A 22,990-nucleotide genomic window follows, 5' to 3' on the forward strand; every position below is an offset into this window, starting at 1 on the left:
TTCAAAGATGAAATACTCGGAAGAGCCTAGAAGTCGCAACTGTGGATCCCTTAGGCAATTGAGTATGGAATGCTGTTTTCTCTTTTTGACTCATAGACCAGAGCAACTGCCACTGAATTAAGTCATTCGTTCTCAGATGGAAGAAGGGGAAACTGTAATGAAAAGAGCACTGGACTTGGAGTCAGACTAAGGGGCAAATGGTTTTAAATGGTGGTGACAATGACTTGGGGATGGGGGGCAAGACCTGACTTTGCCTTCTTACTGTCTCATCTCACATGTGACCCTCTAAAATAAATAGACTATATCAGCATCCCAGGCCCAATACATATTTAACATAAGTAAAGTTTATTATTTCCTTTTTTAAAAAAAATTAAAAACTAAAATTTTCCTTTATCCTTCCCCCCTCCAGTGGATGATGGTGGGCAGCCCACACTGCCTTGAGACCACCGATTCCCAGTAGTCCAGACCTTCAGAATGTCCATGTATTCTTTCTGCATCTGCTCCAGTTATACTATGACACGATGATAAAAGGCTGAGTACAGACTACAGTGTGGTGACATTTCCTTTTTCCTTTATTCATTAAAATGCTTAAAGATGTTTTAGAAATTTAAAGCCTAGAAGAAGTATGCTTCATAAAAAAAAATAAATTAACACTACTGTTGCACCTGGATTAGAACAAAACAGAAATAAGAACTCATAAGGAACTCTGTAGTATAAACTGGTTTTCAAATGTACACTATTTTTATTTGCTTGTAAAGTGGCAGCTACTTATCAACAGGTTAAAATTATATAAAACAAATGTCCCAGGATGAGTTCCCTGTCCTCAGCCATGCTTCACTGGCCGCTACTTTCTCCTCCCAGAAGTTCCCATGGAACAATACTGACATTGCCCCCACAGTCTTCACAGGGCCTGGAGGAAAAGTGTAAGCAAAAGTTCAGGGTCAGTAAAGTCAGACTCCTCCATGGGGCTGAGGAGAAGTGCAGCTCCAACTAGCATTGAAGAATTAGGCTCATTTAAGTGTTAAATTACTCTTAGAATGCTAGGCATTTATCAAATCTGGTTTCTTGGCCACTGGTACATTAACATTTTACCATCGGAAGATGTTCTTAAGGAAAATGCCACAAGCAATTAGAATGACTGCTAAAATGAGATGAAATTACTAGAAATATCTGCCTTTCAAACTTCTAAGGCATGCCCATTAATCAAGAAGTGCCCATTCCTAAACGAAGATCTTTTGATAGCCTTGGCTAAGTAAATAAAACTCTAATGACCTGGGTGTTAAGATTTCAGTCTGGTAGTGAAGCCGAGGAACATTAAGATCCTGAATTCTGAAGATGCAATTAGGTGGAATTTAATGAGCTGTAGAATGATAAGTGACAGGGAAATGTAACTTTATATTTACAATTTCCTGACTAGATGAACTTTTAAACACAGCATATGGAGCCCTATCCCAGGGCCACTGAACCTTTGAAAGTACAAGCATGTGTTCCTAAGAGTTAGCATTTGGTGATAGTACCCTCCAGACAACTTTGCAATAGGAGTGACATCAAATCCAAGGGCACTGCATGCCTTGGAGTCTAAATGACCTTTTGATATAGAGCCATAGCTCTTATTTGTTGAAATAATGGTTACACACAGGAAATAACACACAAACACACATACACAGAATCATGTACACATAGTCTTTGAAAATACAGTCCATATACTTTTTAGGAAGGCAAGAACTATGATCGGAAAAAAGGAAGTTGAACACTTTCTGCATCTTTAAAAAAAGAAAAGAAAAATGAAACTCCTTTATCACAAAGGACTAAGGGACCAGAGGGCCTCTACAAAGAGAAGTGTCAAAGCCAATACTTCTTATGGAGTATGGACGGTGTTTTCAAGATTCTAAAGCCACTCACTCTACCCGTTACATTTCACCACTTTAAAAGTCAGGATACATCTTAAAAACAACATGAGAGTGTATTTACATTTGATTTTGTTTTAGATTCTGATAAGAAGAGGAAGGAACATAATATGGACAATATAAGCAATGGTAATTAAGGAAGCAAATAATTTGCACTTTTTATAATATGTTTATTGCAAAGACAGCTTATTGTATAAATAGGCATTTTATTTATTTCTGTTAACTTTGTCCTTTCTTATCCTCCTCCCCTCCATTCTTTCTTTCCTTCCAAATTCACTGTACTCTGCTACAAGCTACTTGCTCTCCCTGGCAACTCAATCAGCACCTTTGATGGAGGGGACCCTGATTATGTTTTTCAAGCTCCCTAGGTGCTTCTAATGCACAAGAAGCCATGAGGACCACAGCTGAGGTGGAAGTGCATTTTCAGGAAAAGGGAAGCAAAAGGAAGGAAACTATACTAAGCAACATCTATTCTCTGTCGGGGGAATTATTACAAGGCCAATTCTTCCATTTAGTAAAGATTATTGAGTGTCTACAATGTGCCAGATTCTGTGCTAGGCCATGGTTAAAGAGTGGTGAACAAGACAGGTAAGACAGATGCCCTTAAAATACGTATGCTTAAGAAATATAGAATTTTACAGATTAGAAAATAAAAGGGAGACATTAAGTTCCAAGGAGTTTGATTTCTGATACCAAAGCCCTCTAAACCAACCATCAAGGAGATGTAAGAGTATCTCATGGGCCAGGTCTATCATGTGGGCATGCAGAGCCAGGTTCAAAAGATTATTTGAGTCATCTTCTATTGGGGATGATGTCATTATTTTCTATCAGTGAGGAAAAGTGGCAGGATCTGTGAGAGCAGCTCATCTCCACCCATGTCCCCAAGCTCACAATTCTTGGAGGATGTTGAGAGATGCTCAGGGCATTGCCTACAATAAGCAGTCCACGTCCTCACAGGAGGCCTGTGAAATCTCTGCAGATGATCATAACTTGCCTCCTTTAAGTTTTTAGTGTATCTATTTGATGCAGGACAAAAAATATATTGCAGCATATCTGTAAATTTGGAAGCACAAAAATAAGCAACACCACAAATGCACCACCACCTTAAGAACGGCGTGCTACCAACAGCACTGAATCCACCCAGTGCATTTCTTCCCTGTCCCATGGTGACTGCCCCACAGAGGTGACCACTGCCTTGGAGTTTAGTCTTAACACAAACATATGCACCTCACAATGATATATTATGCATGCACTTGTTTCTGGGCCTACTGTACTTGTATTCTTTGGGGACCTACTTTGTTCACTCCATACTATGTGTCTAAGAATCTTCGTGTTGTTGCATCTAGCGATAGTTTATTAGTTTTCACTGATGAAAACTGAGAACTAAAACTATAAAAGTCCTAGGAGAACTAAATCTTTGTCACCTGGGGTTTGGCCCTGGTTTCTTAAATGTGACACCAGAAGCATAAGCAATGAATGAAAACATAGACAAGTAGGATTTGATCAAAACTAAAAACTTTTGGGCCTTGATGGACACCATCTGAAAATGAAAAGACAACCCAGAAAAAGGGGAAACATCTGCAAATCACGTCTCTGATGAGGGACTTGAATTTGAAGCAAGCAGACACAACTCAAGAGTTAAAAGACAAATAACTCAATTAATAAAGGGGCAAAGGATTGGGCAGACATTTCTCCCAAGATATAAAAATGAACAGTGGAATGATGCACAACACCATTAGTCATTAGGGGAGTGCAAGTCAAAACTCAGCAGGATGGCACTTCCCCACTCCAGAGAGAGCTGTAATCAAGAGATCAGACAAAAACGAGGGTTCAAAGTGCAAACTCATCCACTGTTGGTGGAGCTGTAAAACGGTGGAGCCAACTTGGAAAACAGTGTAGCAGTTCTTCGAAATGTTAACTATAAAGCTAACATGTGACCCAGTAATTGCACCCCAATGTATCTGAAAACAAATGTTTGGAAAAAATCTTGTCCATAAATGTTCATAGCAACATAATTCATAATAGCTGAACAGTGGAAGCAAGCTAAGTGCCTTTCAACAGACGAATGGATGAATAAAATGTAGTATGGCCATACAAAGAAATATTATTCGGCAATAAGAAGGAATGAAGTGCTGATACACGCCACATTAGCAGTGATGCCTCCTTCCTCCTATAGAGCGCCATGTTGATTTGTAGCAGTACTGGGAAGGCTAACTTTGTTTCAAGTGTGCCAGGTTTCTCCACCGTGAAGTTATTCTTTCCATTCATAATAAGTATTTTGTAGAGGAATACTTTGAAATGATGTAAATAGATTTTCTCATTGAACTTTCATTCACTTATTTTAGCATCCACTGAGGATTCTTCCCATAACTTTTTGTCAAATAATGGCTTTCTATTCCATTATTCCTTGTACATTTATTAATTAGAACCTTCCCCAGTGATTCTTTTTTTGTTTATATCATTATGAACTCTGATTTTAAAGGGAATATGTATCACGTTTTGTAAAATAGCAGAAAGCATCTTATATGTTTTTGGTAGACTTTTATCAGATCAAGGAAGTCCCATATTTTGGTAGGCTGAGTGTCCCTGCCTAATCCCTGGAACACGTGAATGTTACCTTATATGGCAAAATAGAACAAAATAAAAGACTTTTAAGGTGTGATTACATTCAGGATTTGGAGGTGATATATTACCCTGGATTATCTAGGAGGGCCCTAAACCGCAATCACATGTATCCTTATAAAAGGGAGGTACACCCTAAAAGAAGAGAAGATAATATGACCAAAGGGGCAGAGTGGAATGACATGGTCACAAGCCAAGGAATGCCAACAATCAATGGACACTAAGGAATGGAGCAAATACCAAGGAATGGAGCCCCAGGAGGAGACTGGTCCTTTCAACATCTTGATTTCAGCTGAGCAAAATTGATTCTGGATTTCTTACCTCCACATTTGTGAGTGAAAAATATTTCTGTTTATCCCAACTCTTTTTTTTTTCAATTTATTTTTATTTTCATTGTTATAGATTGCATTTTGATTCATTGTACACAAAAAGGGTACAACTTTTCATCTATGGTTGTACACAATGTAGATTCACACCATTTGTGTAATCATACATGTACATAGGGTAATGATGTCTGTCTCAGTCCACTAGCTTTCCTTCTCCCACCCCTCCCACCCCATTCCCTCTACACAATCCAAAGTTTCTCCATTCTTCTCTTGCCCCCACATCACTCCCCACATTGTGTATCAGCAACCACTTATCAGAGAAAACATTTGGCCTTTGGTGTTTTGGGCTTGGCTTATTTCACTTAACATGATATTCTCCAACTCCATCCATTTGCCAGCAAATGCCATAATTTTATTCTTCTTTATGGTTGAGTAATATGCCATTGTGTATATATACCACAGTTTCTTTATTCAACATCATACTTGAAAGACTAGCTAGAGCAATTAGACAGGGTCTAATTTAGAGGGTCCAAAAAACTCTACCAGAAAACTTCTAGAACTAATAAATGAATTCAGCAAAATAGTAGGATATTAAATCAACACACATAAATCTAATGCATTTCTATTCGTAAGTGATGAATCCTCTGAAAGAGAAATTAGGAAAACTACTCCATTCGCAATAGCCTCAAAAAAAAAATAAATAAGTAAAGTACTTGGGAATCAATCTAACAAAAGAGGTGAAAGAGCTCTACAATTAAAACTACAGAACACTAAAGAATGAAATTAAAGAAAACCTTAGAAGATGGAAAGATCTCCCATGTTCTTGGATAGACAGAATTAATATTATCAAAGTGGCCATACCTCCAAAGGCAGATTTAATGGAATACCAATTAAAATCCCAATGACATTCCTCATAGAAATAGAGAAAGCAATCATGAAATTCATCTGGAAGAACAAAAGACCCAGAATAGCCAAAGCAATCCTGGGTAGGAAGAGTAAGGCAGGAGGTATCATAATACCAGGCCTTAAACTCTATTATAGAGCAATAGCAACAAAAATCGCATGGTATTGGCATCAAAACAGACAGGTAGACCAATGGTACAGGATAGAAGACACAGAGGTAAACCCACATAAGTACAGAAATCTCATACTAGACAAAGCTGCCAAAAACATACAATGGGATAAAAATAGCCTCTTCAACAAATGGTGCTGGCAAAACTGAAAATCCATATGCAGTAAAATGAAATTAAACCCCTATCTCTCACCCTATACAAAACTCAACTCAAAATGGATCAAGGATCTAAGAATTGGATCTGAGACTCTTCATCAAATAGAAGACAAACTAGGCTGGAATCTTCATCATGTTGGCTTATGACCAGACTTCCTTAACAAGACCCCCATAGTGCAAAAAATAAAAGCAAATATTCCAACTCTTTAGTAATTTGTTTTAGCAACTATAGGAAACTAATACAGATAGTTCTAATTTGCTGAAATGTTTATCCTAAAGGGGAACAAATTTTATCAAATCCATGTTTTTGCATCTGTCAAAATAAATTTTTTCTCTCTTTTAATATTTTTAGTGTGGTGAATTACATGATGGATTTTCTAACTGGAAAATATTTTTGCATGTATGGGATCAGCTTGATCTTTTTTTAGTCACTTGTGGATTGGTGTTTTTAAATAATCTGTTTAGGATTTTTACATACATGTTTATAAAGGAGATTATTCTATGGTTTTCTTTTCCCTAACTTTCTTATCTGCTTTTGGTAATAATGTAACAGACTCCTCCTGAAAAGTCTGAGGTCCGCCCTGCCTTATTCTTGGTACAAAAGTCTGTATAAGATTGGAATAATATATTTTTGAAATGTTGGGCAGAATTTCATATATAACCATTTTGGTATGATGCTTTCTTTGTGGTAGAAATGTTGGTTATCGATTCAATTTATTCAGTGGTTAAGAACCATTAAAGCTTTTGATTGCCTTTTTTGATTGCTTGAATCACAAGTTGTAAATCATGTTTTGGAGAATTCTGTCCCTTTTATCTATTTGTTGGCATAGTGTCCATGTATTACCTTTTAAAATAACTGCTGTATACGTAGCATTCTTCCCTTTTCTACCATGTTTTGGTTTTGATCTGAGTTAAACAGATCTACATTTTTTTATTGGTACTTTTTGATGCTTTTACATTTTTATTGATTTCTAAGCTAATTGCATATTATCAGAAAATACAGCATGAAAGATCCAAATTCTTTAAACTATTTGAGGTTTGCTAATTACACTGCTCAGAGATGTATAAACATTCAATAAACCAAGTTGATTAATTATATTGCACAAATCTTTCCTATCTCTCTTATTTTATATGCTTGGTTTATTAATAATTAAAGGGAGTACCTGACTTATTCAGTATGACATTTATTTTTCTCTATATATTAAATACCTACTCATTTATTTTTCTCTATATATTTTGAAACTATTAAAATGTACATCAGTTTAGAATTTTTCTATTGCCTAAGGAGATGAATTCTTCATTTTTGTCATAAAGCTTGTATTGATATTAATAGAGTTATTCAGTTTTTAACTTTAAATATTGTGGGTGCTGGATGTAGTGGTGCACACTTGTAATCTCAGCAGCTTGGGAGGCTGTGGCAGGAGGATTGCAAGTTCAAACACAATCTCAGCAACTTAGTGAGGCCTTAGGAACTTACTTAGTGAGATCCTGTCTCAAATTAAAATTATTTTAAAAAGGGTTGAGATGTGGCTCAGTGGTTAAGTGCCCCTAGGTTAAATCTCTGGTACCAAAAAAAATGTTTTTGGTCTAATCTTTTACTTTCAATGTTTCAATATATTTATATTTTATGCAGAGATCTTAAAATCTTCATGTAGTTTTAAAAATCTAATCTCTAACATTTAGTCTATTTATAGTTACTGTACAAAGCTTCCACCATCTTACCTTGTACTGTCTACTTGTGACATGATTTTATGGTTTACATTTTTTGCTCCATATCTTCCATCAAGCTCAGAGTTGCACCATCTATTTCAATTCTTCTAGAGTGTAACCATCACATTTAGGTATTAATTAATACCTAATCATATTGCAATCTGAAGTTAATCAACTTATTAATCTCTTCATAAACCCTCAAGAAACTTTCTTTACTTTAGCTTAAATTCCTGGGCTCTCAATTGGCATGTTATTTTTGGGGGGAGGGGGCAGGTACTGGGGATTGAACTCAGGGGCACTCGACCACTAAGCCACATCCCCAGTCCTATTTTGTATTTTATTTAGAGACAGAGTCTCACTGAGTTGCTTAGCACCTCACTTTTGCTGAGGCTGGCTTTGAACTTGCGATTCTCCTGCCTCAGCCTCCCAAGTCACTGAAAATATAGGCATGTGCCTAAAATTAAGTTGCAATTATTCCTTTTTCCTGAGATATATTCTCAGAAGTGAAAACTGTTGATTCTAAATGCACTCAAAATAACTGTTCAATCCTAAAAATACTTTTATTCATCTCTTTACATGAAATGTAGCTTTGACTAATCACAATTCTATTGCTGTGTTAACACTTAACTGTTCTGCCAGCCACTCTTGACAGGAAATTGTCTTTATCAGTTGAATTGACCTCCTTTTAAAGATAGCCTTTTTCTTTGCTTTTTGTCTTGTTCAATTTATTAAACTCGACTTAGTATTTTTTCTCTCCTCTTTCCTATTGTTTCATGTGCTTGTGCTTCTTGTATCTGTGGATTAATGACTATTATCAAATATGGAAAATTTTCAGCCATTGTTTCTTAAAAATCGCTTTTCTTTTTATTCTTACCTTCAGTGATTCTGCTTAAACAGATATTAAATACTATCTCTCCGATGTCCCTTAATTTCCCCTTCAAACCTTCTATCACTTTTCTTCCTGTGCTCCATTCTGGTTAATTTCCTCATAACTATATCCCGATTCAATAAATTTATCTTCAGCAATGTCTAATCTGTTTACATGCATTGAATTTTATTTTGGGGGGTGGAGGGATTACTGGTTACTAGGGATTGAACTCAGGTGCACTTGACCACTCAGCCACATCTTCAGCCCTATTGTGTATTTTATTTAGAGACGGGGTCTCAGTGACTTGCTTAGCGCCTCACTTTTGCTGAGGCTAGCTTTGAACTCACAATCCTCCTGCCTCAGTCTCCTAAGTAGCTGGGATTACAGGTGTGTGCCACCACACCCAGAAGCACTGAGTTTTAATTCAATGACAATTTCATTTTTAACTGCCAATTTATTCTATTCTGAATTGGCCTAACAATATTTGTTAGTTTCTTATTTAATGTTTATTTTGTAACTCAACTTTTTGTCTTTAAGCATTTCACATATAGTTATTTATATTCTACACCTCGTATTTTCTGCTATCTTAAGTATCATGGTTGGTCATATCTGTTTTTAAGTGTTTCTGTTTATTCTCAGTTATGGTAGCTTATTTACTTAGGTATTGGGGAATTTTTGATTACTAACTTACATTTTTTAAAAATTTTTGTTGTGAAAAACCTGAAAGACTAAAACACCTCTGGATTTTGCATATTTGCTTCTGCTGGTTGTAAGAAGAAAGCAGAGGACCAGATTAGCCCCTTCACTACTCCCAGGCCTGGTGCTCAGCTCTCAAATCAGCAACCTCACTTTGCATGAGTCCACAGCACCATCACCAACTGCAGAGCTGGAGACCTGGTCCTCAGGGCCACCCTGCTTTATTGCTTCTGCTCCATAGGATTTAGTTCACTGCCAATTTATTCTATTCTGAATTGACCTAACAATATTCGTTAGTTTCTTGTTTAATGTTTATTTCATAACTCAACTTTTTGTCTTTAAGCATTTCACATATAGTTATTTATATTCTATACCTCGTATTTTCTACTATCTTAAGTATCATGTATTTAGTTATATCTGTTTTGAAATGTCTTTGTTCTTCTAGTGGCTTTTATGGATCTCCTTTTCTTTTGTTATAGGTATCACAATTGCATTTGTAGTAATTTATCCTCGATTTGGTTGTACTTCAGTGAGGGGGTCCTATAGAGTGTCTAATCTTTTGCTGGAAATAGAAATTGAGTTATACTGGCATCTATCTCTTTCACTTGGCAGACAATCAAGTTTTGTTTTTTCATTCATAAATTTTAGTTAAAGCAGTTTTAGATTGAGAGCAAAAGTAAGTCTAAGCTACAGGATTCCCATTCACTTTCTCTCTCGGTCTCCCCACTATTTCCTTTGGTATATTTATTGCAATTGATAATCCAGCATTGAAACTTCATTAAATCACCCCAAATCCATATCTTACATTAGAGCTCATTCTTGTTGTATCGTCTGTGTATTTTGATAAATGTATAATGACATGTATCTGTCATTGTAATATCCTACGGAATATCTTCACTACTTTAAAAATTCTTCCCATTCATTCCTCCCCCACCTAACTACTGACATCCACTGATCTTTTACTATCTCTTCAGTTTTGCCTTATCAAGAATGTCCTCTAGCTGGAATTGTGCAGTAGGTAGCCTTTTCATATTGGCTTCTCATACTCAACAATATGCATTTATCTTCCCTTCACATTCTTTTATGCCTTGATCACTCACTAGTTTTTTAACACTGAATAAAATTCCATTGTCTGTATCAATGTCTGTATTATTTCCCATTCACTCACTGGAGGACATCTTGGTTACTTCCAAGTTTTAGCAATTGTGAACGGAGCTTTTATAAACATCAATGGTTTTTGTCCAGACATAAGTTTAGAAAACATTTAGGTAAATGCAAGAAGCATGACTGCTGGAATAAATGTAAGAGTATGTTTAGTTTTGTAAGAAACTGCCAAACAGTCTTCTGAAGTGGTAGTACCATTTTGTATTCCCACTACAATGTGAGTTCCTGTAAGTATACATCCCAGACAGCACTTGGTGTTGTCAATGTTTTGGGTTTTGATCTTTCAAATAGGATGGTAGTGGTATCTCATGGTTATTTTAACTGACAATACCCTAATGACCTATGCTATTAACATCTTTTCATGTATTTACTTAACATCAGTATATATTCTTTGATGAGTTGCCCAGGTTTTTTGCCCATTTTTGTTCATTTTCACAGGATTGAGCTATAAAAATCCTTCGTATATTTTGGATAATAATACATTATCAGATGTGGTTTTTATTTTCTGCGGATCTGTGGTCTATCTTCTCATTCTCTTGTCTCTTATAGAGCAAAGGAATTAATTTTAATAAAGCCCACCTTCTCAGTTATTGATTTCATGAATTTTACCTTTGGTTCTGTATCCAAAAAAGCCATTACAACTGGACATAGTGGCACATGCCTGTAGTCGAATCTACTCTGGAGGCTGAGGTAGGATGATCACTTCAGCCCAGGAGTTCAAGTCAGACTGGGCAACCTAGCAAGACCCTGTCTCAGATTTAAAAAAAAAAAAAAAAGTCACAGCTAAACCCAATGTCATCTTGGTTTTCTCTTAAGTTACCTTCTGGGAGTTTTATAGTTTTCTGTTTTACATTTAGATCCATGGTGCATTTGGAGTTTTTTTTTTTTTTTTTTTTTTTTTTTTGTGAAGGGTGTAAGATCTGTACCTAAATTGTTTTTTCTTTTCTTTATTTTTTTCATGTCATGGTCTCCATGTTCCAGCACCATTTGTTGAAAAGATTACCTTTGCTCCATCATATTGCTTTTGCTAATTTGTTAAGTACCTGCTGTGTATAGTCACATGGGTCTATTTGGGGGCTTTCTATTCTGCTCCATTAACCAATCTCTTTATTCTTTTGCCAATACCACATTGTCTTGAATAGTTATATAGAAAGTCTTGAAGTTGAATACTGTCAGTCCTCCAACTTTGTGCTTCTTCAGTATTGCATTCGTTATTCTGAGTCTTTTGCCTCTCCATGTAAATTTTGAAATCACTTTGACCATATCTACAAAATAACTTACTGAGAGATTTGGACTCGGATTGATTACACTGAACCTGTGGATCATGTTGGGGAAAATTGACATCTTGGCAGTTCTCCTATCTTGGATCATCTGTTGAGTTCTTTGTTATCCTTTGTAATAGTTTTGCAGTTTTCTTCATATAGACTTTGTATGTATTTTATTTGGATTTGGGGTGACCATGTAAATAGTACTATGTTTTAATTTCAAATTCCACTTGTTTATATAGGAACATTTTATATATCCACTTGCTAATATATAGGAAAGTGATCAACTTTTGTATATTAACCTTATAACCTGAAATCTTAAATTATAATTATTTGCTTATTAGGTTCGTAAGTTTTTTCCTGATCAATTCTTTTGTAATTTCTATAGACAATCATGTCTTCTTCACTTCCCTTCTTTATGCAGATCCAAAATTTCTAACATATTGTTTTTTGTCTCTCTAAAGAACTTATTTAAACATTTCTTGCAAGGCAAGTTCACTGGTAACAAATTCCTTCAATTTTTGTTTGTCTGAGAAAGTCTTGCATGTGATATGCCTGGTTAGGTTTTTGGGAGTTTGTTTGTTTTCGCATTTATGCTTGGGTTTCTCTAAGCTTTCTGGACCTCTGAGTTTGGTGTCTTGACATTAAATTGGGGGAAAGTTTCAGTCACTGTTGCTTCAAATACTGCTTCTATTTCTTTCTTTTTATCCTCCTTTTGGTATTCCCATTATGACTAGGTTACCCCTTATTTAGTTGTCCCACAATTCCTCCTCCTCCTCCTCCTGCTCCTCCTCCTCCTCCTCCTCTTTCTTCTCCCTTCTTCCTTCCCTCCATCCCTCCTCTGGGGTGGGGTGTCCCTTTTGCCTCTCAGTTTTAGAAGTCCTTATTGTCATTTCTCAAGCTCAGTGCTTCTTTCTTCAGCTATATCTAGTCTACTAATAACTCATCAAAGGCAACTTCATTTTTGTTACAATATCTTTGATCTCTAACAAATTTTCATTCCTTCTTAATATTTCCATATCTCTGCTTACATTATCCATCTGTTCTTCCATGTTGTCTACATTTTCTATTAAGGATTTTAGTGTATTAATCATAGATTTAAAACGTCCTGTTCTGGTAATTTCAACATTCCTGCCATATCTGATTCTGATTCTGATGCTTGTTCAGGCCCTTAGAACCTTGTTTCCTGCCTTTTGGTATGGTATGCCTTATAATTTTTCTTGCTGAAATGTGGTCATAATGTCCTGGGTAAAAAGAACTGCAATAAACAGACCTCTAGTAATGTGAGGCTTTGGTATGATTTTTCCCAACTGCAGGTTAATGTAAGTGTTCTGCACATGGTTGGAGTAGCCTAGGCTAAGCTATGATGTCTGGTAGATTGCATTAAAAGCACTTCTGATATTTTTGTATTTTGATTCTTTTGAGTTTTCAATTTACCATGGGTTTTCTGGGACATAACCCATCATAAGTCAAGGAGCCAGGGTATACAGGCTCTGATAAAACTCCAGCAGGTAGGTTCTGGCCTAGTAGATTCTTGAGAGCAGGTCTCACTAAGAACAGAAAGCTCTGGTATATTTCAAAATGTTTAATTTTCCCCTCACCCTATGGGAAACATGAGGGAACTTTTCTCTAATATCCACTGTGAGAACCAGGCTCAGCACTTAGAGATAAAATTCACAAAAGTGCGCAGGCCCCTGACTGGGTTCCCTGGCGTTTGTGACTCTCAGTCTTTCCACCTCGGCCTCTGGTGACTGACCACCTGGAGCTCTGCGTTTCCCACCTCAGCACTTGTTTTGGGGAGGTGACTCTCCTGAGTTGTGCCTCTTCACATTTCCCTGTCTGACTCTCCACTGGAGGGACAGTGTTTGCTCTGTGACCTTGTTTTTCTACTCAATTTTAAGGCAACTTGTTTGTTTAGCTTTTTTGCTGTTGTTAGGACAGAGTGGCCGAGTCCATGCTCCTCACATGCTGGACAGGAAATGGAAGTTCTGTCAAGCTTTTTTTCACTTTTGTGTTTTCCAGGGTTTCTTGTATCACTTTTATATGTAGCAGGTTACATATGAATTTTTTTAGATTTTTTTTTTTTTACTTCTGCTAAAATTTGTTGAATATGCTTGGTCATAGATTTTACTTATAAATACTTCCTAAGCACCAGGCACTTTTTAAAAGTATTTTACAAGAATAATCTCAATGATGTCACAAAAATGCATGCATAAATACTATTTTTATTCCATTTTAGCTAAATTACAGAGAATTAAGCATCTTCCCCCAAAGAAACACAGCAGTTGAGCAGTGGAACCAGCCCTCAAACTCAAAATGTGTGACTCGAGGGCATGCTCTCAAAGACCATGCTCTTGTACAGATTAGCTCTTAAAAGTCCTGATAATATTTTGACCTGATTTAATCATAAAGAAGTCAGATAGGCTGGGGAGATAGCTCAGTTGGTAGAGTGCTTGCCTTGCAAGCACAAGGCCCTGGGTTCAATCCCCAGCACCGCAAAAAAAAAAAAAAAAAGAAAAAGTCAGATAGTCAGCACCACAAAAAATAAATAAATAAAATAAAGGTATTGTGTCCATCCACAACTAAAAAAATTTTAAAAAGACTTCAGGTAGTCTACACATTGTTTCTCATTCTAGATATTTTGAAAACTGCAGATACAATATTTCCATTTACCAAACATCTGACATCACTAAAAAGAAAATGATTGGGAGTGTGCATCTCCTGTACATCATTACAAGAAGAGAATTATGTTTTCATGTAGTGTACAAAGAAACTAATCTTTACACCGGAACTACACAAAAACACACCAGATGCTCAGGAGAACATTCCTGGTCCTGTGGGAGATACTCCACATTGGCTAAAATGATTTTAGTGCTGGAAAAATACTTCTGTGTTCCCATGAATAGAAACAGGCACGCAGCTCGGGATGACAAATTAGAACTGAGTCTTACATAAATAGCACTTTAAGGGTACTAATGTCTTAAGCCAATCTATGTTGTTCTGCTTCCACTACATACACATTGAGGTTCACCATCAAGAGCAGACAAGCCAAAGATAATCGCTGCCCACAGGGCTGTGCCAGCTGCATCCATGAATACACCGTCTGTTCCGGCAGCAGCCGCTTTGGGTCTGCATTTAGAGCAACTGCATAGTTTGTTCTCTTTCTTTATGGAAATGTGGTTTATCTGCACCATTGAACTGTTCTCTTTTTCTGTAAATGAATTCAGAGTTGAAAAGTGTAGAAGATACTCTGGTTTCAGTGGAATTCATGATGGTAGGTGCTATGATCTGAATGTGTCCACCCAAAATGATGTGGGGACTTTGGGGTGATTAAATCTGAGGGTGGAGCCTTCACGGATGGGATTAATATTTGTATAAAAAAGACCAGAAGGGAGCTTGTTTGCTCTTCTAAAAGCTGGTAAAGATGCAGCAAATGGCACCATCTATGAAGCGGAGCACAGCCCTTAGCAGATGCTAAATCCGTGGGCTCTTACCTCGGAATTCCCAGTCTCCAGAACTGTGAGTGATAGATTCTTATTGTTTATGAATTACCACGTCTAAGGTATTTTGTTATAGCAGCCTGAATAGACCAGGACAGTGGGTTTGGGTTACACGGGCAACAGGGACAGAGATGTAGGATCACTCTAACCAGTATGCTCTATTTTATCAAATGTCAAACAATCTATGACATTAGACAACATCAGGAAGGTCTTTGTCATCAGCTGAGCTATATGACGCATCCTATCCTCATATGATTGAGAGAGAATCATATTCTACTTAAATCTATACAGTGAGCCAAGGCAATAAATAATGTACGTGGGAAATGTTTTCATTCAACAAAACCACAAGGCATTTCTCAATGTCATATTAGACATTCATGCCTTTAAAACACAAATAGTAAGCTCTTTTTGGTTTAATAAACTTGTAAATAATAAATACCTAATAAATTATGGACAGGAGTGTTAGATATATTCTTCAGTATAGCACTAATTTTTCTTTCATTCATTCACTCATCGTGGACATTTGATCCTAGCTGGTGCCAGCCTGGGTATCAGGCTAGAGCTCATAATGGCAGGACCATACCAAGCATAACCATGGAGAAGATCTCAGAGAAGAGGACAGGCAGCAGTGCTTTTGGGAGGTGTTCAGAGAAGTCTCGAAGCAGGTAAGCACAAAGGGCTGCTACATTTCCCAGCAGAACCAAACACAATTGTTGCAATGCTGACTTGATCTAGTTAGATACTTCCTTTCCTAGAAAGTATTTCATCAAGTTCTGTGGGATTATAATGGGTTTGTAGACTCTGTATGCCATTGACCTTAGATTATTTTAAACAAGGATTTCACGTTAAACTCTGTACTTGGGGCAGGACCAGAAAAGTGGAACTTCCAGGGTTGCCAAGATCTGAAACACATTCTAGTAAGGATGCTTTTGAAGTGATGCCCTGAACGGTCGTGCAGCTTGTGCACTGAACAATCCTGAGGCATACCATTCCTAACAAGCACTGTAGAAATGTATATTTCTCATGCCAGCAAATGGTAAAAGTCAGATAGTTGAAAATAAAGTATTTTGAGGAGAGGATGGATTTTTTTTTTTCCCCCTGACTCAAAGGTACCTTACATGCTACTGGCTGCCCTGTTTTATCTTCATCCCAAGTACATTTTCCTTGTCTCTGTCAGTTAAAGAGAGGAAGGCTCCGTGGGTAGTCTGTTCTATCATTAGTACGCTGGGCCCATAGACCATCTCCATGACAAACAACAGCCCTGGGGGATCAGAGCAGGAGAAGAGACAGTGGGACAAGACAGGATGACTTCTCCCCCTCCCTCATGGGGAGGACACCAAGGCCACGCCCCCTCTGCTTGAATCTGCAGGGCCACTTCCTGTGAGTTCATTTCCATGGGTGCCGCCAGCAGCAGAGCAGGCAGATCATCTCCACCTGGAAACACAGAGCTGGACTCAACAGGCCTCAGAACAGGGCCTTTCTCTTCTGTTATTTCCACCTGACAGTCCAGCAGAGCGTTTGGCTAGAGCAGATACTGAAACTGCTGAGCAGAGTGAATGCAAAGGATTATTAGGAAAAACGCACTTTTGAAATAACCATTTGATGTCCGCATCCCTGACTTCACCAAGATTCATATTATACAGCAAACACTGAGGGAATTGGCTCAGGTACACAAGGTGAGTTGTTTTTTTCTGCTCTGAGATTCTCTTCCCAAGAAAGAGTGAGAGCTGGCATGTGCCATAGGCAGCTTCATTTCAAAGAATGATCAGGGGCAAAATGGTTTAATTAAAAGGAAAGAAGTCTTTTAATGTAAAGAAATCCAACAAACCAGAGATTATTTATGTTAGCAAAAAGGTTTTGTTGTTGTCGTTGTTGTTTAAAGATAAAGGCAAGTTACAAATTAAAGAAAGTCAGCTCTGCTCCAGGAAATCCGAAAAGTTCCTAAAATAGACAGTGACTGCCCTAAGCGTCTTACCTTGTAGTTATTCATGATCTCCGTGAGCCAGGGCTTCACCGACTTCATTGTGTCCTTTCGCAAGTGTTTTTCAACATCAGTTCCATCACTAAAGGTCTGGTTTCCCACGTGGATGGCTCGTCTCACTTCCGAGAGTGATAGAAACTTCCCATAGTAACTTTGGTCCCCAGGTTCCTGGCAGAGGTTGCAACAGAAGGATATTAGGGAATGTGGTCCAGGGCCAGGAAGGGCATGCTGGGAGAAGCTGCAGGTTTCTCACAGCAGAAAATACAATGAGCAAGATAGGATATGACTCTTAAAGTGTCCTGACCCTGGAAACTTTAAAACAGAGGTTTTTGAGATGATTTATATGAGATCCTTTTACAAAGGACAAATCAGGATGATCTGCTGCTCTTGGAGTTGATATCCAATTTGCAAGTGCCGGATTTTCTTTTTCAGAAACTAATCTTTTGTAAACTGTGACTCCACTTAGAGAAAGAGACAGGAAGGGAAAAGGAAAGAGGTGAGGTGATCCATATCCACTGCTCCTTTTTGGTGGCTCTATGGAAAGAAGGTGGAGTGGATCTTGGAGGCCAGAGTGGTGGAGGATGAATAGATAAGGATTTCTTTTCCATGTTCTGCTGTTTATTAAAGCCACACACATGATGTCAGCTGAGTGTAAGTGGGAAATACATCAAATATAAAAGCATATTTTATGAAGGAGATAAAAGAAAAGTAGTTCATGAGTCTTATTTTTAAAAGAAACCAACACAACACTGCATAAAAGTCTCTGTAAAAATCATTATACTAAAAGAATTAGGGCTTTAAAAAACTTTAGGTTACAAAAGGATAAAAAAAAACTTAGGGTTTGAGTGTGACAACTTTGTGCTTTGTTAGCAATTTTTGTTAACTGTGAATATATTACTTTGTAGAGAAAAATGCAAATCACAAATGGTGTTTCTTTCTTCCCCGCCATATGTTTTGTTCTTGGTGCAATCTAAACCCCAAAGCACAGGATCGACAAATTCCACTGAAATCAACTTTCTAGTTAATAGTTCATAAATATGATAATTTTAAAAACAACACATTGTCAGACGAAGATTATACAAATCCCAGCCCCTACTTGGCTCCTCTTCTCTTACTTGGTTAATTCCACACAAAAAGACATCAACTCTGGCCTACTTTTAGGAAAGAAACTCTTTCCATTCTTTAAGAAATATTCCAGAGGGCTTGAAGTGAGGGCTGAACTGAAGGCACTAAACATCTCAAGTTAAAAGTAAGACAAAGCAAATATTTTCATACAGGCTTTGCTAGCTTTGATTATCCAAGTCGTCTTAAGTACAGAACAAAGAATGTGGACATTTTCAAGAGGCTCACAAACAGGCTTGAAACTCTAAGACCTGATACCCAGAGCTGCAACCCCGAGCTTCCACCCTCTACACAAGCTCCCCTGTGAAACAAGCTCTTGGGAGGGAAATCATTCCATCAGGAATTGTTCTGAGTGATCTGGAACATCACACATGGTTGATGGTCAAATTATAACACATAAAACATTGGTGGGAAACAAATCACAATCCATTAGAGGACCAATTCAACACTTTGGACATCTTTGTCTAGTAGAAAGGCAGCTCCACTATTTTCCAAATCAGAGGATGTTTGGTTTGGTCAAAAGTTTTCAGCAAACATGACTGTGGTTTTAAAAATGTTATTACTGCAGGATACAGTGGTACACACCTGTAATCCCAGTGGCTTGGGAGGCTGAGGCAGGAGGATCACAAGTTCAAAGCTAGCCTCAACAAAAGCGAGGCCCTAAGCAACTCAGTGAGACCCTGTCTCTAAATAAAATACAAAATAAGGCTGGGGATGTTTCTCAGTGGTCATTGCCTCTCACTTAATCCCTGGTGTCCCCTCCCCCCAAAAAAAGTTATTACCGTGCACTGTAGAATGTTGTAGTAGTTAGAACATCCGGTCACATTCTGGAAGTAAGACATATCACTCGTCAAGTCACCATCCAGTAGTCTATCCAGTATCTAGGTGGAGAGGAAGGGAGGAGGAGAGAAGGAAATGTCTGGGTGGGTGAACACGCACAGATATTTGTCATTCCATTCAGCTTCTCATTTCCTTCACTCTTTCGTTCATTGAGCATTTATTACACATCTTCTCTGTGCAAAACGTTGTCTGAGGCATTGGGGAAACTCCAGTGAACAAGACAGACCAAAAGTCCTCTTGGAGCTGATATTCAAGGGAAAATAAAACCCCCAGTATTGCTCAGTGAAATGTGCAGTGTGTTAGAGTGTGCCAACTCTGTACGTCAGGCAGTGACAGGAGAGGTGTGTGCACATGTCCCTACGGGACACTAAAGAGAGGGCATCTCTTCGAAGATGGCATTTGAGTTAAGACCTCTTGGACGGAACCAAGCCATACAGACAACTAGGGAAAGAACATTCTGGGCAGAGGAAGGGGCAAACCCAGAGGTCTTGACTGTAGGAGTGAGCCTTGTGGGAAGGGCTCCTTAAGGCGGATGGTGGACCACCTGCCCACAGTACTAGGGGAGAGGACAGAGGATGTGGGCAAACGTGCACGTGCTAGAAACTGGTGGAAGTCATCTTTAGAAGGCTGACATTAAAAACTCAGTCAATAGAGGAAGGCGAGAGCCGTCGGCATGGCTGTGTGCTTCTCTCCAGCCAGGTGCAGCTGCCCGGGACAGGCCCGGGGTGCAGGGAGGTGGATTCAGGCAGGGCAATGGTTCAGCCAGAGGAGCTAGAGGAAGTGCTGAAGGGTGCAGGAGTTGGGGAGGTCTGACCTCGGGATTAGGGATTCGGTAATTAGAGAAATGAGAGCCTGTAGGGTCCGTGGGTTCAGAGACCTTGAGGCTGCAGGTCTACTAGAACTGGCATATCAGCACAAGCGCTGGTAGGGTAGGGGGTGGCAGTTGGAGAAAGCTGTTCAAAATTGAGATGGCGAGAACTCAAAAAAGCCTAACACACACAAAAAACGAAATAACCCAATGAATAAATGGGCAAAGGAACTGAACAGACACTTCACAGAAGACAAAATATGAATGATCGACAAATACATAAAAAAGTTCAACATCTCTAGCAATTAGAGAAATGCAAATTAAAACTACACTGAGATTCCATCTCACTCCAGTCAGAATGGTAATTACCAAGAACACAAGTAACAACAAATATTGTGAGGATGTGGGGAAAAGGCATACTCAGGCATTGCTGATGGGAATGCAAATTGGTGCAACCACTCTGGAAAGCACTATGGAGATTCCTAAGAAAACTTGGAATGGAACCACTATTTGACCCAGCTCTCCCGCTCCTCAATTTATACCCAAAGGACTTAAAATCAGCATACTACAGTGATGCAGTCACATCACTATTTAGAGTAGCTTAATTCACAATAGCTAAGCTATGGAACCAACCTAAGTGTCCTTCAATAGATGAATAGATAAAGAAAATGTGGTATATGTACACAATGGAATCGTACTTGTCCATAAAGAAGAATGAAATTATGGCATTTGCCAGTGAATGGATGGAACTAGAGACTATCATGCTCAGTGAAATAAGTCAATCCCCAAAACCTCAAAGGCAAAATGTTCTCTCTGATATGTGGTTGCTGACTCACAATGGGGGTGGGTAAGGAATAGAAGATCATTGGATTAGACAAAGAGGAATGAGGGGAAGGGAGGAGGATGGGAATAGGAGAGACAGTAGAATGAATCAGACACAACTTTCCTATGTTCATATATGAATACACAACCAATGAAAATCCACATCATGTACAACCACAAGAATGGGATCCTAATTAGAATAAGTTATGCTCCATGTATGTATAATATATCCAAATACACTCTACTGTCATGTATAACTAAAAAGAACAAATTTTTTTTTAATTGGAGATTGTGGAGTGGCTGTTGACTTTTTTGCTAACAGGGACGAGCATCTAAGATGAGTAGAATGTGATTGTTGCAAAAGAGGAGGTCAAGGAACCAAGGAATCAAGTATTGAAAGGAGTGTCAATACGGACACCATGGTCACCAGGAGTCACCAGATGAGAGGGAGGTAGGAGCTCAGCTAGCCAGAAAATGAGAGGGCATGACCCAGATGTTGGGAAACAAGTGGTGGGGGGCACCAAGAGAGGACACAGAGTGCCAAGCACATGCTTTAGGAAGAGTAGGGGACATAATCCGGAAGCACAAACAAGGAGCAAGGAAGGCACCTGCTCCACCTGAGAGGGAGAAGGGCTCTTGCTTGGGGACACTGCAAGAGCAGCAGCCTCATCAGGGGGAGAGCAAGGTGTGTATGAGGCAAGAGGATGAGGAGAACGATCACAGAAAAGAATGAAGTCAGGGCTGGGGGGTTGCTGCTGATGACATTCAGTGATGAGGGGTTCTCGGGGAAGTATTTTTAGAAATGAACTCAGCACATTTAAAGAATCACCTCTCACCAGGCGGGTGGCACACACCTATAATCCCAGTGGCTCAGGAGGCTGAGGCAGAAGAATCACAGGTTCAAAGCCAGCCTCAGCAACTTAGTGAGGCTGTAAGCAACCCAGTGAGATCCTGTCTCACAATAAAAATAAATAAATAAATACAAAGGGTTGGAGATGTGGCTCAGTGGTTAAACACCCTTGGGCTCAATCCCTGGTACCAAAAATAAATAAATAAATAAATAAATAAATAAATAAATAAATAAATAAATAAATAAAATCATCTATCAAGTATGAATTTAGGTTTCTTATAAGATATTGTTATCCTAATTTTAGGTGAGGAAACTGAGATACATAAAAATTAAGTAACATGCCCAGGATGCCCTACTAATGCTGGCAGAGGGGAGACTGGAACCCAGGGCATGACTCTGCAGCCCACATCCCCAACCTGGGTGGTTCACCAGCCATCACGCTGCAGGGTCTCCTGGTCCTCAGCATCTTCTAGCCATGCTTTGCCCCACATCTGGTTGTGCTTATTGTGCATGATGGGGGTACCTGGCTGAGGGGTGAGAAGGCACAGGGAGCTGGGCAAAGCCCAGGCTGCATCTGGAGAAAGGGTCACTCCTCACCCTCACCCAGAGGAGGCATCTCCAGAGGAGGCACCTGCTTGCAAATCCCTGAACCCACAGGACTGTGTCAGCCCAAAGGAGGTGGCTTTTTCTGATTTGTCCACCCAGAGTAGGTACCATAGGCCAGCAACTGTCCTGAAGATCCATATCATTTTGGGAATTCATCTCTAGAGATGATCTTCAACATCAATGGGAATATCAAATCAATCTTTAGGAATGGATTTGCAAGAATTAGGGAAGGGGATGAGTGATAGAGTGCTTGCCCAGCATGTATTAGGCCCTGGGTTCAATTCCCAGCACCACAGGGGACCAGGGCGATTAATCTGTTTTCAGAAAGAGTCAAAATTAATTTGAAGCTGGGTGAGATGGCTCACACCTGTAATCCCAGCAGTTCGGCAGACTGAGGCAGGAGGATTGTGAGTTCAAAGTCAGCCTCAGCAAAATCGAGGTGCAAGCAACTCAATGAGACACTGTCTCTAAATAAAATACAAAATAGGGCTGGGGAGGTGGCTTGGTGGCCAAGTGTCCCTGAGTTCAATCTCCGGTACCCGACCACCCAAAAATCATTTGATGTCCAACAAATAAGGTGGGTAGCCCAGACCTCTGAAATTCCATTGCTAATCAAAATGTGTTTCACAAAGATTATTCTGTGATCCAGGACACTGTCACAGGAGGCAGACAGAC

At 38.8% G+C, this 22,990-nt stretch overlaps 1 protein-coding gene across 4 annotated transcripts in view; it reads right to left on the reverse strand.

The window, feature by feature from the left end:
- CPVL (carboxypeptidase vitellogenic like) overlaps window positions 1–22,990 on the reverse strand; it is a 157,362-nt gene that overhangs the window by 40,865 nt on the left and 93,507 nt on the right. For 3 of the 4 annotated variants that reach the window (XM_079152570.1, XM_079152569.1, XM_079152568.1), the window contains exons 10-11: window positions 19,172–19,270; window positions 17,262–17,435 (exon numbers count right to left, since the gene is read on the reverse strand). In XM_079152570.1, the coding sequence (XP_079008696.1) occupies window positions 17,262–17,435; window positions 19,172–19,270 (273 nt within the window). The remainder of the gene's footprint in view (window positions 1–17,261; window positions 17,436–19,171; window positions 19,271–22,990) is intronic. The other variant, XM_079152571.1, reaches the window with a different exon arrangement.

This window comes from Sciurus vulgaris (assembly GCF_902686455.1).
Source record: "Sciurus vulgaris genome assembly, chromosome: 8".
NCBI classification, from domain to species: domain Eukaryota; kingdom Metazoa; phylum Chordata; class Mammalia; order Rodentia; family Sciuridae; genus Sciurus; species Sciurus vulgaris.